The sequence below is a fragment of the Pleurodeles waltl genome, chromosome 10 (genome assembly GCF_031143425.1).
Source record: "Pleurodeles waltl isolate 20211129_DDA chromosome 10, aPleWal1.hap1.20221129, whole genome shotgun sequence".
NCBI classification, from domain to species: Eukaryota; Metazoa; Chordata; class Amphibia; order Caudata; family Salamandridae; genus Pleurodeles; species Pleurodeles waltl.
This window is the reverse complement of record NC_090449.1, coordinates 186,700,834-186,717,827: the sequence shown is the minus strand read 5'-3', so window position 1 is coordinate 186,717,827 and position 16,994 is coordinate 186,700,834. Positions and strand designations below refer to the sequence as shown.

The 16,994-nt window shown below is 39.9% G+C and overlaps 1 protein-coding gene across 2 annotated transcripts in view; it reads left to right on the top strand.

Moving 5' to 3' along the window:
• CIITA (class II major histocompatibility complex transactivator) overlaps positions 1–16,994 on the top strand; it is a 249,070-nt gene that overhangs the window by 170,003 nt on the left and 62,073 nt on the right. For both annotated transcript variants that reach the window (XM_069210170.1, XM_069210169.1), the window contains exon 15: positions 16,914–16,961. In XM_069210170.1, the coding sequence (XP_069066271.1) occupies positions 16,914–16,961 (48 nt within the window). The remainder of the gene's footprint in view (positions 1–16,913; positions 16,962–16,994) is intronic.

The window sequence follows — 16,994 nt, the reverse complement described above, 5'->3', positions numbered from 1 at the left end:
GATGTGCACAGATGAGTGACACATTTGCCAGGTGGTGGTGAGTGAATCAGAGGCGGTGGTCATGGGGTGGGGGGTTGCTAAAAAAGACTGTTGCATCGGGCGCCACCAGTGCTAAAGCCTGCCCTGCTTCTGATATCTGCAGCCCGCAGCACTTTCACCCACATGGGTCACATGGGTCGAAGGGCCCATTGATACCAGCTCATCTTAGATGCGTAGTGCACACGAATAACACCAATTACACTACATTCTGTCATTATGTAGAGCTAGGATTATAATTGAGTACTTTGCGTCTCATGTATTGAATAGGCAGTGGAGTACACAATGCTCAAAGGGGACATTTATGTTCCCACTGAACATCACGAATTCAGCTGAAGCAGTTTTGCTCCGAAATAAGGCTGCCTAAATGGAATTAAGTCTGCACAAGCCCTTGACATATCCCCAGCCCCGTCCCTAACAAACATGCCTCTAGGAAAAAATCTTTGTTTTTGCAAATTGCACACTGCAAAAACATTTTGTGGATGCTCAAATTCAGTCACAATATAAATTTGCTTAATTGAAAAGTGTACATTTTCCCAGGTGATCTCTAGCACTGATGGGTTAATCTTCTCCAATAAGTGTAGATGGGCTAAGTTAAGATAACGTGGAAGAGAGAAGCCCTTTCCCACATAGACAGTAGTCTGTGAAATGGTTTTGTAATTTTTTTGACCCGCAGAATAGATTAGGAAGAGATAAACCAGTGTTTTAAGACTCCGGCATTAAATACATTCATGCTACTATTGTTTTGTCTATTTGCCGCATATTCGTTGATTATACTTTAATAGCAATTGTAACAGGATTTGGCCAAACCCATAGGCCTGGACATGGTTACTAGACTCTTAATTTACCCAATGCTCGTTTCTTTTTGTCAAGGTGTGTTTTTTACATGTTTTTGTTGGGGGAGCTTCCAGGCCCTCACCAATATAAAAAAAAAAAACCTTGGCTAAACATGAAAATATTTTTCTGATCTCATAGAGCATAGATTGCCATAGCACTGTGTGGCACATATGGGAACTCCTTTTTGTGGGGATGTGCTCCTTCATTGAATGATAGTTTTCTACATCTGGGCCTTAAAATGTATTTTCACTCTCTGTTTAATTCTCATATCTGGTGTGATTCAATTTTACCAATTTCATGTAAACATCAGTACAAGCATTGCTTGTTCTCAGGAATATGGAACGCTACTAGAAATTGACACTACACTGTACGATTTTGTGAGAATCATACAGCATTAATGTGGGGTAAAGAGGTATACAGAAATATCATATGGTTCTGGTGCAGTACCAGCTGTGGGTGAGGTCAGTGCAAGTGTACATTTCTTAACATTTATAGACTATTCCTCTTCTTGCATCTCCCTACTCTGATCCTCTTCCATAGAAAGCGGGGTGGCGTTTCCCAATTGTTAACAGGATTTTTCATAACCGCTCCCTTTTGTAGACTCTATCAGCTTTGAAATTAGGTGTCCACTAAGTAAGCCATGGTGTGATCCTTCACGTTATGATATTTAGTCACTCATGATAGTTGAACTTCCTCCCAGAGTACCTTAACTAAATGTGGATAGTCCTTTTATCCTGTTTCTTTGGCACTGATACCCATTTAAATAACTCTCCTAACAGGTAGAGGCAGATTGGGTCATGGAGAAACAGTGTTTTGACTTTCCTGCAACAGTGTTTGTTTGACTATAGCAACTAAATCAACAAATACAATTAGACTGTTTGCTCATTCACTGTTGCTGCTAAAGATAGCCTCTTTGTGACTATTATTGGTTAAATTGTGTATTTCTAAGAGCCACATTATAAATGGGGTGGCATTACGAGAGGTAATACTGTGCCTGGATTACAATATTGATTATTTCACGATAATAACAGATTCAGGCTTTTTTTTAAGGTGGCATTGTCCCCAGAGCCACTTGCATTAATACTGCATGTTATATTATTCCATGCTGTACTACCACATTACTCATAATTCCACTTTTGGTGGACGCTCCTGTTTCAATAATTCAATATTATGACTTGACCTGTAATGATGGCCTAAAAAATATATTACTCTCAATTCAGAAAATGCCTATTGTTTCCCAGTCCAAGAGTAGTAAAATATCCAGTGTCTTCGTTTAATTCCTCATCAGTCTCAGATATATTGTTTATAACCAAAGGTAGTCATTTGTTACAATTTCAGTCATGTTATTTCATGTCAGTGTTGTCCACTAGATGTTTATTAAGAAATGCTAGCTCAATTTGCAGCTATATTGATACACAGAATTGAAAAGTTAGATGGAAAAACCAGCACTTATGTATCATCTTCAAATAAAAACAATATGACTATCAAAGTAGTTTGCAAGTGGGCAAGAAAGATTAGCCAGTAACAGGTTTGTTTCAGTATCCCCCAAGCGGCCTCACCGCTCATATCCATGCCTTTCCTACTAGAACCTTTTTCTCCCTGGCTTTCACCTCACTAACACTCATTGTTTCTGGCTATTCTTGACCAGCTGCTTCTTTTGTCCAACTATTTCTGTAAAAACCGTATCAGGAGTAGCATTTGTACAGAATCCAACTTCTAGGGAGCATCGACTCTCTCTTATAATAGGTCAGAAGTTGGCATGGCCAAATGAGCAGAAGGATAATCATGGTGGGTGCTGTGGGGAAGGAGACCAGAAACAAGTTTAAGAGATCCAATGAGTCGTGTTCCAATAGATACTGCACAAACGGTGTGGTAACAATGTATCACATTCAGTCTTTCAGAAAAAATAGCAACTATTTAGCACAAAATGTCACAAGACTAGAATGCTTGAATGTCCTGCTGAATGGAAACACTATCATTTGTTCCTGAAAATATAGCAAGATGCACATAAATCACAATATATGAAAATATACCAACTTGTGCACAATGCACAAGATCTATACAATAAAATATGTTTTTGTGCTCTCTTTTTCTAATTACTAAATTAGAACCTACAGTCTCATACAGTTCATGAATCAAACATATGTCTTTGGCACTATGTTCCATCTTTTGTTTTATCACTTTATTGTATGATCTTCATTTTTCCTGTATTGTCTGCTTGCTCTCATTTAAAAATGTCTCTGATCTAACATTAAAACATCTCAGACGTTTAATGAGAGAGCACCTAAAATACACTGTGCACTTGTTTCTATGTTTCTAGTGGTTTCCTATCTCTTTTCTCTGTTGAGATGGGAAAACAGATCTAGTCTGTTTTTTACTAGTGATTCTTGCTCCTTTCTCTGTTGAAGGAGGAATCCGATCCTGTGTCTATGTTCATAGCTAAATCAATGTGACATGGACTTAAAAAAGAAACTGTGTGTCCTACCACAAAGTGAAGATCTCACAAGGGCTTCCTTCAGTGCTTGTTCCTTTTTTGTAAGCAACTCCATCAAGTTTTGTGTTGGGCCCTATCCTGTTACCTACTGATTGGAATGCTAAACACAGTAATGGTGTAGTATATCACCTGTTTTTCAAGAATCTGTTCCACAATCATATTGCGCAGAATTGGGTTTCTTATTTTGATGTTTTCAACTCACACTGTTTCACACTGTAAGCACAGACAAAGTCAGCATCTATAATATTTTGTTAAAAAAAGTTGTCTCTATGTCATAGATTTCAGGCTAATTTCTAGATGTTGTTGAATGTTGGTAATATTTGTGTTTCCTGTAAACTCTTACCAACCTTCATCTTGAAATCAATTGTCCAAGCCTGAGTTATTCTAGTTGAGGAATAATAACTTAATGGCCAATAGAATATGTCCAGTAGGTTCCTCTTTTGAGAATTATTCTATCCTGTCTACACTTAGTTGTAAGGAAATGCCTCTTATTGCATGTTCACCCCTACATTTTTGGGCTGATGCTGCTGGTTTTTCAACTCTGAGAGTCCACTACGGCCTGCTGAGACCTCAGTGCCAGTGTTCTGACCTCATACAAATTGTATGTATAATTGGATACACCCAATTGGCAAGGACTGACTTACTTATAAGTACCTAGTATATGGTACCAGGGTAGACAGGACATGTAAAGCAGAGTGCACACTCAGGCCTGCAGTACTGTTTGTGCTACCCTGTGTGTGACTAAGTACAAAATGGCCCCTAGCCTGCCACTCCAGACTGAAAGGACAGTGTTTTCACTGCCAGATTGACTTTGCCATTTAAACCAATGGCAGAGTCACCCTATCCCTTAACATTATATATAAGTCTCCCCTATGGAAAGCCTAGAGAGTCCTATGGCAGAGAGCTGTATTTTGTTAAGTAAGACATGTATCTCAAAATTCTTAAAAATATAGTCTATTTTTATAAATTGGTGTCTTGTTGCTTTCATGCTGTGTGACTTTCTTATTTCGTAGTTTGGTGCTGTTAAGTGCTTTATACATTATTCCTTCCCTAATCCTTACTATTTGCAGCCACAGTTTACCAGGGTTGAGCTTAAGGTGAAGTAAACCTACATGTCTGGACCTACGATGGAACTCATGAGTGTACTGCACAATAAGGCCTCACAACCATAGCATATAGTACACCCAAATCCTCATAGTTTTTCAGTGTGAGACGATATTATTAGTCATTGATCCAGACCATCTAATCTACCAAACTGTTCAATATTGAGATTAAACCTATCAGTTTCCTTCTCTCTTCTTCTTCCCTCTTTCCATTGTTTAATAGAGCCACGTAACTACACCCTATTCTGTTCATCACATTCTTTCGATATCTGGGGGGGTGGGTATTTAGTTGCTTTTCTGTGTGGAACCCTGAGGTTGCAATGAGAAATGGAGACACTGAATCCAATAATTCTGATACAAATCACCCATTATTTCCCCTCCTCTTAGCAATTTCCACCACAGGTTTACTGGTTTGATGATTTTTTTTTTATCAGACCTCACAATTCCTGATGGAGACCAGTAGCCATATTACCAACCAGGAAATTCTGTTAAATTTGTAATGACACTGTAAGAAGTTATCCTAGTACCTTTCACTCAACCTGCTGCTTATTATAGGTTTGGGAAAGTAAATGTTTTCGTCTTAGGAAATTAAATCTTTTTGTCCTACCTAGATCATCCAATCTTACGGTGGTCAAATTCTTGCGACCATATTAATTTTCTCTTTAACTATGTCCTGCTTCATAATTCAGTCTCAACTCAATTTCGATATCATGTTTTCTTCTTTGTACATATGTGCAAATTCCTTTCTGCGCATAAAGTGTTCTCTTTTATAACAGAGCAATGTCTGCATTTATTTTGGGGACAGTAAATTATCTACTTGATAAGTACCCCATTAGGTTCATCTGAGTTCAGAGCCAACAGGGATAACCTATGGTGAGAGCAATTTGTGTCCTAGTTACTCTCATTTCTCACTTTATTGTAAGAGCTATCTTGCAGTCTGCCTAATTTGTTTCTGATGTTCAATTTGGATACTTCACCAGCAACATCATTGCATGGCCTCTTTTTCAGCACTTTTTCAATACCATTTGCTGCGACCTCATACCATACTGGGAGATCACAACTGGCAGTATCTGCTTGTATTATAGACAGAGGACCTGTAGCGTTTTCTCATACTTTAATGTATACCATGTAATACTTACCCTTGAGCCTATATTCTCCTTATTTCAAGACCTCTTTATGTCTTTGTAAACTTCATGCCACCATCTTTTCACTTCAAGTTCCCTTTTTAGGGTCGAGCATGCGTCGCATGCGCTTTAGGAATTAAAAAGGGCTCGGAGCCCTATCAAAGTCACGTCAGTGTCTTTCATTGGTTCGTGGGCTTGCCTGTTAGAATCTGCTTGATTTCGTTAGTGGAAGGCACGCATGCCTTTTCCGGTGGTTAGCCCTCCTTGAGCGCATTGACCAAGTACAGAAAACATATGAGGCTCGCTGTTTTCCGTCCGGTTCGTGGACTACTTTTTCTCTATTTTCGTAACGCGATCTCGCTTGGCAGAAGTCGATCACTTTGCATAATATCGACCCTGTTAGACAGTTAATTGCACTTTTCCGATTACGTACATAATTGCACTCTTGCTGATAGGCTTCATTCGAGTGAAAAGTCCGGTTAGGAGTTTACAACGCTATTAGCTCTAACACAAGCAAACGCGAGACCCGTTGCATTGCAAATGCTTGTTCATTATGTTCTTCAGTCACACACCCTTGTAATATGGCAAGCCATTCCCTTGGTAATGTAATTCTGTTCAATACTTTGAGGAATGCTACCTTGTTGATTTCTATTGCACTATCAGATGGTTGCCTATTGCCCTACAGCTAACTCTCAATCTCACTGCCTAAAGGTTCACTTCTTTCTGCCACTCCTTGGCTTTCCCAAACTCTGAATGAATGTATCATCATTTTCCTGTGACCTGAGATGAATTTGGCAGCATTTCCAGCTACTCCAGATTAATTTTCTTTGCTCACTACTACTTCTGCTCTCTACTGCGGAAGGGCTAAACCCAGAAAAACATGTCTAGAGATCAGCAATGTCTGCACCAACTTTGGTGAAAAACGACAGCTAATTTTGAAGTTACCACTAACTGTGAACTGCCTTTACCAGGATGTAAAGGGGCAAACTGTGCTGGGATTTGAGACAGTGTGCTGCCAACCGCCAAAATGTAATACTTACCATTGAATCTATTTTCCCCTTTTTTCAGGACCTCATTCTGTCTACATAAACTTCCTGTCATCATCTTTTCAATTCAAGCTTCCTTTTTCATTACGTGCTTGAGTCACACACCCTTGTAATCAGAAAATCCAGTCCCTTTGTAAAGTAATTCTGCTCAATACTTTGAGGACTTTGCTGATTTACATTGCAATATCAGGTGGTTGTTTATTGCTCTACAGCTAACTCTCAGTCTACATGTTTTCGAACTGATTATTAGATCATAAAAAGGTTAATTGCCATGATAACTGACATATTACAAAAGACTCCTGACATTGTTACGATTTTTTCACCTACAGGCTTTTGGGTGTTCCAGAAGAGCAAAAAATAATCAAACAGCTGGTATTGTTTCTATGAAGGTGGCAAACCTAGTTTCAGCAGTTATGATTACAATTTTGGCTTTTGTGATTATACTGTGCAAGGCCCTATATCCCCTTCATAGGTGGCATAAGAGATCTCTAACAAGACACAGAACTGAGGACAACCAACTGCAGCACTTTGGAACTAGATGTCTTTTTGATACCCTCCCTGGGAAGACCACTATGGAATCACAAGTCCTTTCTCCTCTTTGGGGAAGGTGAGCAGATCCAGTGTATCGAGTAGCACTCCTAGACAGTGATTCATGTTGAAGACCTTCTTGTTTATCAATGACACAGCACCCTCTAGTGAAATCAGCGCCAGCTCCTCTCACTGACCAAACCAGACATAGATGCCAAGTGGTGCTGGCGCAACAGGCGTCGGGCCCTTCAAATTAGTGACAGGTGCAGGCTTCTGTCTCGGGCCCTCTCAAAGCATGCAGGCCACACTGACCGTGTACCTGCATCCCCCAAGGTATCACTAGCTGCCCAGCCACTTGTTCCACCCCTGACCATTGCCCCAGCTACAGCAGCATTGTTAGGTTACCTAGGCATGGGCCGCAATGCAGGCATCAGTGACTGCCTCCTGCACTGTTCCGCCAATATGCGGGTGGAGGTGCACAGAGCAGGCACGATGGCCCCACCTGCTGGGGGCTGCCGGAGCAAAGTGACCACCCAGGAAGAAGAAGAGAACACCTCATAGACTCAAAAGCAGGTGGGCATGAACAGGGTTACACCCATACCTCATCCCCAATTTGTTGATTTCTGGCATAGCCCTGGTCACCAGGGGCATAGCTTGGCCAGTATGATTTAAAGGGGTGGGTGGAAGTTAGCTTTAGATTTCTCATCTATCATGATGGCACTTAATATTACAAAAATATTATAGGGCAAAGCAGGGCACGCGAGAGGGGCTTTGGGGTTATCGAAAGGGAGAGGAATGCGGATTGGTAGGGGTACTTAATGAGTAAAAGCACAATATTTTGTGAAATAACCAACATTTTAAAGTATTTCCAAATAGAGGGAGAGAGTCTGTGTGTGTTTTCATCTGTGTGTGTTAAAATCCCTAGTGAAATGCTACAGACACCTTACTATATCCGACTAAAAGCACCTGTGCCCAACTAGCAAAATATACATTTATTAAAGGAGTGAAACAACCAAACCCTCTCTCCCTTCACCCTAAACTACGCCCCTGCCGATCACATTGAATGACTGCACACCAGACAACAGTTGTACCAGCAGCTAAAGACCCCGAACCCAGAATCACCCTTAACTTGATTTGTTCAGTTAAGACTGTTTATCATGAACTAATGCTCCAGGAATTATTACCAAACACCTCATTATAGCACACTCCTTTTGCCTCACAGGGATGTTCAGTCAAATTGTGCAAAAAATCTGAGTGCTTCTTAACCACTTGGAATTTCTCTGATTCACATTCCATTCAAATGTGCTTAGTTCATCTGTTATCATTACAGAAATTGACCACTGATGTACAAATTAATCTTGACCAATCCCCAAAGGAGCAGTAATTGTAATTGTATCTATCTAGCACTTACTGCCCCTGACGAGGTGCTAAATTGCTTTTTGGCAAGTAGCACTCTGCTCTGAAACCCAAATGGACTAGTGGTGGATTAGTATAGGGAAATATGAGTACAGTATTAATCTTAGTTGATTTGAGCCGAGGATATGTAAGTTTGTTAGCAGGTTTGAATAGATTAATGGAGGGATAGAGAAGGGAAGAATCCAGAAGTGTTAATTGGGAGTTTATAGTAATAGGATGAGGCTTGGGATGAGCAAAGGAGAGATGGAGGAGGGAAGTGTCTGTAGAAAGGGGTTAGGGAGATCATAGCAGTAGAAGGGTTTTGGATGAGTCAAAGGTGAGATAATTGAGGGAGAATTTAGTAGGGTTGTTTGGGAGATAATAGTCGTCAACTGAAGTTAGAGTTGAGCCAGAAGCAGTAGAGAAGGAAAGAGCTTAGGCAGGGGGATTTTGGAGATCACAGAAGTAAAATGGGTTTGGGATGATGGATGAGTCAGAGAGTGGGGATGAAGGATAGATTGATCGAGGTATAGGGTGTTGTGAATAAAGAGTAAAGCTTACGAGAGAGTAATAATTTTTTTTTCATTTTTTTTCCTTGTGACTGTAGGACTAGAGTGATAAATAGATGCGTAAATACATAATAAGGGAATATACGTATAAGGAATATAATAAAGGATATAATATTTTGAGATTTAAAGTTGTGTTGTATAAGCACAGACTTTCAAGATTTACAATGTTTGAGGCTCATTTATTTGTATACTTTTTAAACATTATTTTACCTTTCCTCAATTTTCAATAGTGAAATGCTTGCTGATAAAATAATTAAGATAACATTTGCTCATTGTGATAGATAAAATGAAATCAGGGATTCATAAGTATCTAATCTAACAATTTATCTAGGAACTATGCAATGACCTATAAACAAGTTAAGCATAGAATAATATACATATATAGGTATACATATATATATATATATGAACACATACATTGTATACATACGGGTATACATGCACACATATACACACACACACATTTAACTGTGAGTAAATATACATTTGTTAAACAGGCTTAAAGAGTATGTACATATTATTATGAAATAGTAATTATTCATATTTCTTAAAGAAATGCACATCTTTATATATATATATATATATATATATATATATATATATATATATATATATATATATATATATATAAACATAATCTGGTTCTACATATTTACCAACACCGGCATATACAGTCCATTGCTGTTTGGATATGGTAGTTATGAAGGAAAAAGCCAAGTCTTGAGTAGTCTTCTGAAGACAAGATAGTTTACTGTGGATCTTATATTTAGGGGTAATGAATTCCATAGTTTGTCTGCTTGAACAGAGAAGGATGTACCACCTATAGTTTTTCCTTGTATAGTGATGTTTTAAGGCGGGATGCCAATCTTGAGCAGAGGTTTCTTTGTTGAATTTATTTGGTGATTTTATTCCTGATAAAAATTAGTCCTGTTCCTTGTATTGCTTTGTGGGTGATACAAAGTAGCTTGAAGGTGGATCCTCTGGCAACCAGTAACCAATGTAGTGCCCTCGAGGCAGGGGAGATGTGGGCTTGTGGCTTTACATGTAGTGGTAGTCTGGCAGCCAAGTTCTGAATGTGTTGTAGTTTTCTCATAGTAGATAGGAGATGATCAGTGGTAGATGATATTGTTGTGATTTAGTTTAGACAGTACAAGAGAAATAGTAGCCTGGACCTTGTGTCAAAATCTGATGTGGGGGAAGATGTGTTGCAGAGTTCTTAAGGTGATTAAGCTTGATTGTGTTAATTCGTCCACTTGGGCATTCATTGTTAACTTGAAATCAATGGTAATTCCAAGGTTTTTAACTTCCTTAGATACTTGAAGAGGCGGTCCTAGACTGTCAGGTCAGGCACACATTGGGTCATATTTTTTTTTATTCGCCACATGTGGGTATTTCTGTTATGGAAGCATTCAGTTTGAGATGGCTCCAAGTCATACACTGATCAACAGCGCTGAGGCAACTGAAGATGTGTGAGATTCCAATGTCTTTGGGGAATTCCAATTTAAGGAGTATTTGTGTGTCATCTGTATAGTTGTAGCACATCAGTTGAAATCCATTGATCAATCCTTGTAATGACATCATGTAGATGTTGAAAAGCATAGGTGAGATGACTGATCCTTGAGGGACCCCTGCTTTTGTTAAATAGGGTTTCAACAAGAAAGGGGGAGAATAGTTTACATTTGTTCTGTTTTGAAGGTAGGATGTGACCCATTCGAAAGCAGTTCCTTCTATGTTGGCTTTGTGGAGTCTTTGAATTATGGTGCTGCGGTCAACGGTGTCAAAGGCAGCTGAGAGGTCCTAGAGAAGTAGTGCAGCAACTCCATTGCAGTCCACTGTACATTTAAGATCATCCCAGATTGTGATGAGTGCAGATTTAGGCCCATATTTATACTTTTTTGCGCCGTATTTGCGTAATTTTGTTTACGCAAAAGCGGCGCTAACTTACAAAATACAATTGTATTTTGTAAATTTGCACCACTTTTGCTTCAAAAAGTGACACAAGTGTGGCGCAAAAAAAGTATAAAAATGGGCCTTAATGCCTTTTCCCGGGCGGAATCTAGTTTGGTAGTCTGAAAGTATGGAGTTATCTTCAATGAATTGCGACATATGGGTGGATGCTGGTCCTTCTATCAGTTTGCACAGGAAAGGTCCATTTGTAATTGGTCTGTAGTTGTTGGAGTCCTGTGGGTCCAGGTTGGTGTTCTTTACTAAACAGGAACACGTATGCCTTTTTAATGTCTTCAGGAAAGGTTCCCGTAGTTAAAGAATCATTGATGATTCTTCTCACTGGTGTGGCAGCAGAGGTAGATAAAAGAATGTTCTTGAAGATGTGTGCTGGGCAAAGGTTGGAAGGGCTGGCGGAAGGTCAACTTGCTCTGTACAAATCCATAAATTTACTTTGTGTTATTTGTTTAAAGAGTGCAGAGGTTGGGTTGGCTTACTCTTGAAGGGGATTTTAGGAAACGGTGCTGGTGGCTTTCCTTTGTTTTAAATAGGAGTCCAATGTGTCTGCCTTAGTTGCGTAATGATTTGCCAGTTTGTCTGTGAAATCTTGAGTAATGGGATGGGTTCCTTCCATGAATTTAGTTTTTCAAAATTTGTTGAGAATTAAAAAAAAATCTTTATTTGCATATTAAGCATTTTGAATTCTGAGTAGTACCTTTTTTAGCTTTTTTGATTGATGATTTGTATATTCTTTTAAGTTTGTGTAGGTGAAGGTTGTCTTGAGTGTTGTTTGTTTAGAGCTGTATGTTTCCTAGGTATTGGTCTTCTTTTGTCAAGTTTAGTTTTTTGAGTGGTATTAGGTTATCAAAAGCTTCCTGTAGCCACTCATAAAGTTTCAAACAGCATTTCTTGTGTCTAGATCTGTGTTGGCTGTTAGTTGTGTTTCTAAGTCTTCAGAATTTAGTTTGTTCCATGGTCGATAGATGTCTGTATGTAAGGTGGTCTTGGGTGTGTTGATTTGTGGTGTTTTATATTGGAAAGTTACCAACTGGTGGTCTGACCATGTGACTGGCAGGATGCTTCGAGTGGTAACTAGTTCTGGATTTGCAAAAATGACATCTAGGGTGTGTCCAGCAATGGTTGTGGGATTGGGCACAATCTGATGTAGGTTCAATGTGACTAGGCCAGTGGTGATAGTTTTTTGGATGTGGCATATTGGGTTTGTCAAACCAAATGTTTAGGTCCCCAAGAATGCAGAGGTTGAAGTATAACATTATAAGGTTTGAAATTGTGTCTAGAAATGTGTTTGGGAATGCTGAGTTGTTAGGCAGAGGTCTGTAAAGGAGAAGACAATTACAGGAGGAAGTTGGTGTAGGGTTGCATCTGGTGATGAGGGCCTCACAACCTTGTATTGAAAAGTTTTCTGTTTTACTGAAATGTATTAGTCGTTGGACTATAATAGCTAGTCCATCTCCTCTTTTGCCTTTATGGTATTGTGTGATGGTTTGATAGCCCGGAGGAACAGCTTCATACAACACTGGGGCCATGTCATCTCCTAACCATGATTCTGTTATGAATAGTAAGTCAGTGAGTAGGTCCTAGATGTGGTGCTTGTTTTTTTAGAGTGTTCAAGCATTTATGAGCGGGCAGTTTAGAAAATGTGTTTTGGTGGTGGGGTCATTTTGTTTTGGAGAAGGGTGAGCAGTATAATTTGAGCTTGTAGCAGGTGTGCTAGTTGTGATAACTGTATGAGGGCCACAATAGTGTTGTTTTTCTATATTATGTTCCTCGTCCAGTACGTTTAGGAGGCATTTCGTTGGGTCTATGTGTGTTGGTGGTGGGCTTGGTGGCTGAGAGTGACATGATGAGTTTAGTTCTTTTTGTGGAGTAGCCTTGTTGTGTAATAGAAAGGGGAGTGCAAAGTTGTTAAGAGTGGTCTGTTGTTTATTTTGTTTGCGTCTGTTTAGAGTGGAAGAAGTATGGCTTAGGGGTGATGGAGGAGCATGAGGATCATATTCTAAGGCTCTAAATTGTGCAATGGAGGAGGGGCGGGTGAATGAATGTTGCTGTGATGGGGTGTATGTGGTACAGGTTTGTGAAGAGTGAGAATTTTGGAGTAAAGATTTGCAGGATTTGTATTATTTGTGTAGTCATGAGGGTAGGAGTGGGTGTGACAGAAAGTATTATGAATGTTTGTGTTATTTTGATGTGCTGATAGGTGTTATGTGTTTAGGTTTTGTAGAGTAGTGAGAGGAGGTATTGATGTAGTGGTTTCCTGTGAAGGATGTGCATGTGAGATACTGCTGGTCATGTCTGGATGGACAGAGTTGTGTTTGGTGTGAGAATGAAGATGTCTTAATGTTGTAGTTGTTTTGGATATGTGTATAGGTGTGGTATGTGGGATTTTGTGGTTATTGTTGAGACATTGCAATCCGTATGAGTTTTGATTGTGGTGCATGAGTTGGATGCCTTTGCTGATATTGTGTTTGATTTTGGGGGATGTGGAGGGTTTAAGGTAGTTTCTGAAAAATAGAAAATTTGCCAGTATCTCTGTCCCTAGGCCCAACCCAACTCAAGCAAGCAACTGGCCCTGTCCTCTCCACTCTTAGCCTTGATCCTGGGCTGAGACGTCCTGAGCCCTAGGCTTAAATAGCCCTCTTGGCCAATGTAACCCTAGCCCTAACCAATCAGGTTTCTAACCCTAGAGCCAATGGGAGGCTTGGTCCTATTAACCAATCACAACCGTAGCCCTAACAGCCAATCTCCGCTGGAACCCTAAAAACCTTGGACCAATAGGAACCCCAGCCCTAGTATCACGAACAGCCCTAGCCCTGACAGACAACCACAAAAGGAACCCTTAAAACATTAGACCGACAGGAATCCTAGCCCCATCAACCAATCGCAGCCCTAGCCCAGACAGCCAATCACAACAGGAACCGTAAAAAGTGTAGAATAATATGAAACCTATCCCTAGAAACCAATTGCAGCCCTAGCCCTGACAGCCAATCACAACAGGAACCATAAAAACTTTAGACTAATAGGAACCCTAGCCCTATTAACCAAACACAGCCCTAGCCCTGGCAGCCAATCACAACAAGAGCCCTAAAAACTTTAGACCAATAGGAACCCTAGCCCTAGTACCATGCACAGCCTAGTACTGACAGACAATCACAACAGAAACCCTAACAACTTTAGACCAATAGGAATCCTATCCTTATCAACCAATCACAGCCCTAGCCCCCCTGATAGCCAATCACAACAGGAGCCCTAAAAACTTTAGACGAATAGGAATCTTACCACTAGTGCCAAACACAGCCCTAGCCCTGACAACTAATCACAAAAGGAACCTAAAAACCTTTGTCCAATAGGAACCCTAGCCCTAGTACCAATTAGAACACAAACCATATCCCTTAAGCTAGTAGAAATACTAACCCCAGCAACCAATCACAACAACACATGCAACAACCAATAGAAATGTAAATAAGTGCCAAGTTACTTTATGCCCAAGCCCATGTGGAAGGGAAGAGGAAGGTGCTCATCTAATCAGAAAGTCCTTGGATACAGACAGGCAGAATCCATACTTCCAAGCTAGCACGGTCTACTTTCCAGGTAAGGGACAGATTCAAAACCATGGAAATATTGCTTGTCACACACTCAAATGTATGGCTTTTTTAAGGCAAATAGCGATTAAATCACAGAGCAGATTAAGTAGTCTCCTAAACACACTCTAGTTAGCCACTAAGGTCTATGTGGCCTGTTGAAGGAAAAAATGGGGGGGGGGGGGAATTGCTGCAGTCTTTGTGAAAAACTAGGAGGGAAATGTCAAACAGTCATGGTTAAAAAACAGCAGTTTAAAAGCCCTTAGGTTTGCTGAAACACAGGGAGCCTAATATAAACAGGCATGGGCAGGAGAAATATACTTTTTAACAAATAACAAGAATACACAGAAAGTCTGGGGTCTTACCAGCCTCTGGCTCACTGGACTGTGTTAGGGCGTAGGAAAGGTGGGCTCAAAAAATGGAGGTGGTTGTCTTATGTTTCCCTCCACAAACAAACGCCCACTACAGGTGAGAGGTGAGGGCTCAGGTTGCCTGCGAGCTCAGGAGCCAATCACCAGGCCCAAGCCCCTGTAAAAGGGAAGAGGGAGGCAATCCTCTATTCAGAATCTCCTTGGATACAGACAAACAGAATCCAGACTTTAATGCTAGCGGGGTCTACTTTCCAGGTGCGTGACAGATTAGAAACCATTGAAATACTGCTTGTCCTGCACTCAAATATATGGCTTTTTCAAGGCAGAAACAAGTGGTGTATAAATTTTCCAAATAGAGTATAAATCACAGAGCAGATTAAGCAGTCTCCTAAACACAATCTAGTTAACCACTGAGGTGAATGTAGCCTTTTGAAAAAAAGTGTGGGGGGGAGCTTGATGCAGTCTTTGTGAAAAACTAGGAGAGACATTTCAAACAGTCACGGGTTAAAAACACAGCACTTTAAAAGCACCTAGTTAACACGAGGAGCCTAATTTAAACAGCCACGGGTAGGAGAAATACACTTTTTAACAAACAACAAGAATACCCAGAACATCTGGGATCTTACCAGTCTCCTAAGACTCTGGCTCACTGGGCTGTATTAGGGTGCAGGAAAAGCTGGCCTTTCAAAATGGAGGTGGCTGTCTTGGGGTTCGCACCACAAACTTAAAGGACAAGTGCAGGTGTTAGAGGAGGGCTCAGGTTGCCTGGGAGCTAGAGAGACAATCACCAAGGCCAAGCCCCTGTGGAAGGGAGGAGGGAGATGGTCATCTATTCAGAATCTCCTTGGATTTAGACAGGCAGAATCCACACTTCCAAGCTAGCAGAGTCTACATTCTAGGTAAGTGACATAGGAGAAACCACTGAAATACTGCTTGTTGCTCACTCAAATAAATGGCTTTTTAAGGCAAAAACAAGTGGTGCATACACTTTCCAAATACAAAAGGGTACATAAGAGGGCAAGTTATATTAACATCTGATCATCAAAAAGGTTGTTGTGGTCACTCAAGAGGAAAGCTGCGATTTGAACTCAAATATTTTGTTGATGAAACATTCTTGTTCTAATCACTAACTAAAGACCAGTGCAGAGGGATCAATATGAATTCCCCACAATGGTGCACACTTTGTGATTTCTCATGTTGTAATACCTACACGTTAGTCAAGAGTAGTAATAAGTAACAGCCTGCAGTCCATAAAATGTCAGTATGTCTTTGATGAACTAAGGGGGTGGCAAAATTTGCATAATTTCCTTTTGCCTAATTACGTGAAATTTTAAGTAAATTATGTGAAATTATGCAAAGTGCAAATCTTGCATTTAGTGCTGTTTGTTAGCACTGAGTCCTCGCATTCATTTTTCTCACATGCCACAAACAACCGCCATTTGCTTTCTGTTAGTTGATATTGTTCCTGCCTTCCAACAGACTTGAAATTACGTCACATGATATGTGTAGATATAATTTAATGAATTTTAAATTGTAAGCATAAACAGAAACTACTCAAGATTGTGCCGGTGTAACAATAATTTCACACAGGCCTACGAACAGAAACCTCCAAGTGGAATTAAATGTATTATCATCAATAAAGTAAGTCGTATCTGATAACTGACTATTCCAATGATTCACAAAGCATTATTTTAGTGGACAGTATTTATGGATCTTTTAACCATACAGTGCTTTTGTGATCCCTGTCATTTTAATACATCCATCCAAACATATTTATAGATAAATCTGTAATAACGAAATACTTCCTAAAATGATATTGATTTATTCTATGCTACTAATGTTCTTTATTATACCTCATTCCTAACAGCATTCATGAAATTCCTACAATCAAGACCTTGAAGAAAATAGAATTTGCGTATGTATGGTATTTCAGAATTCTTATTGTTTT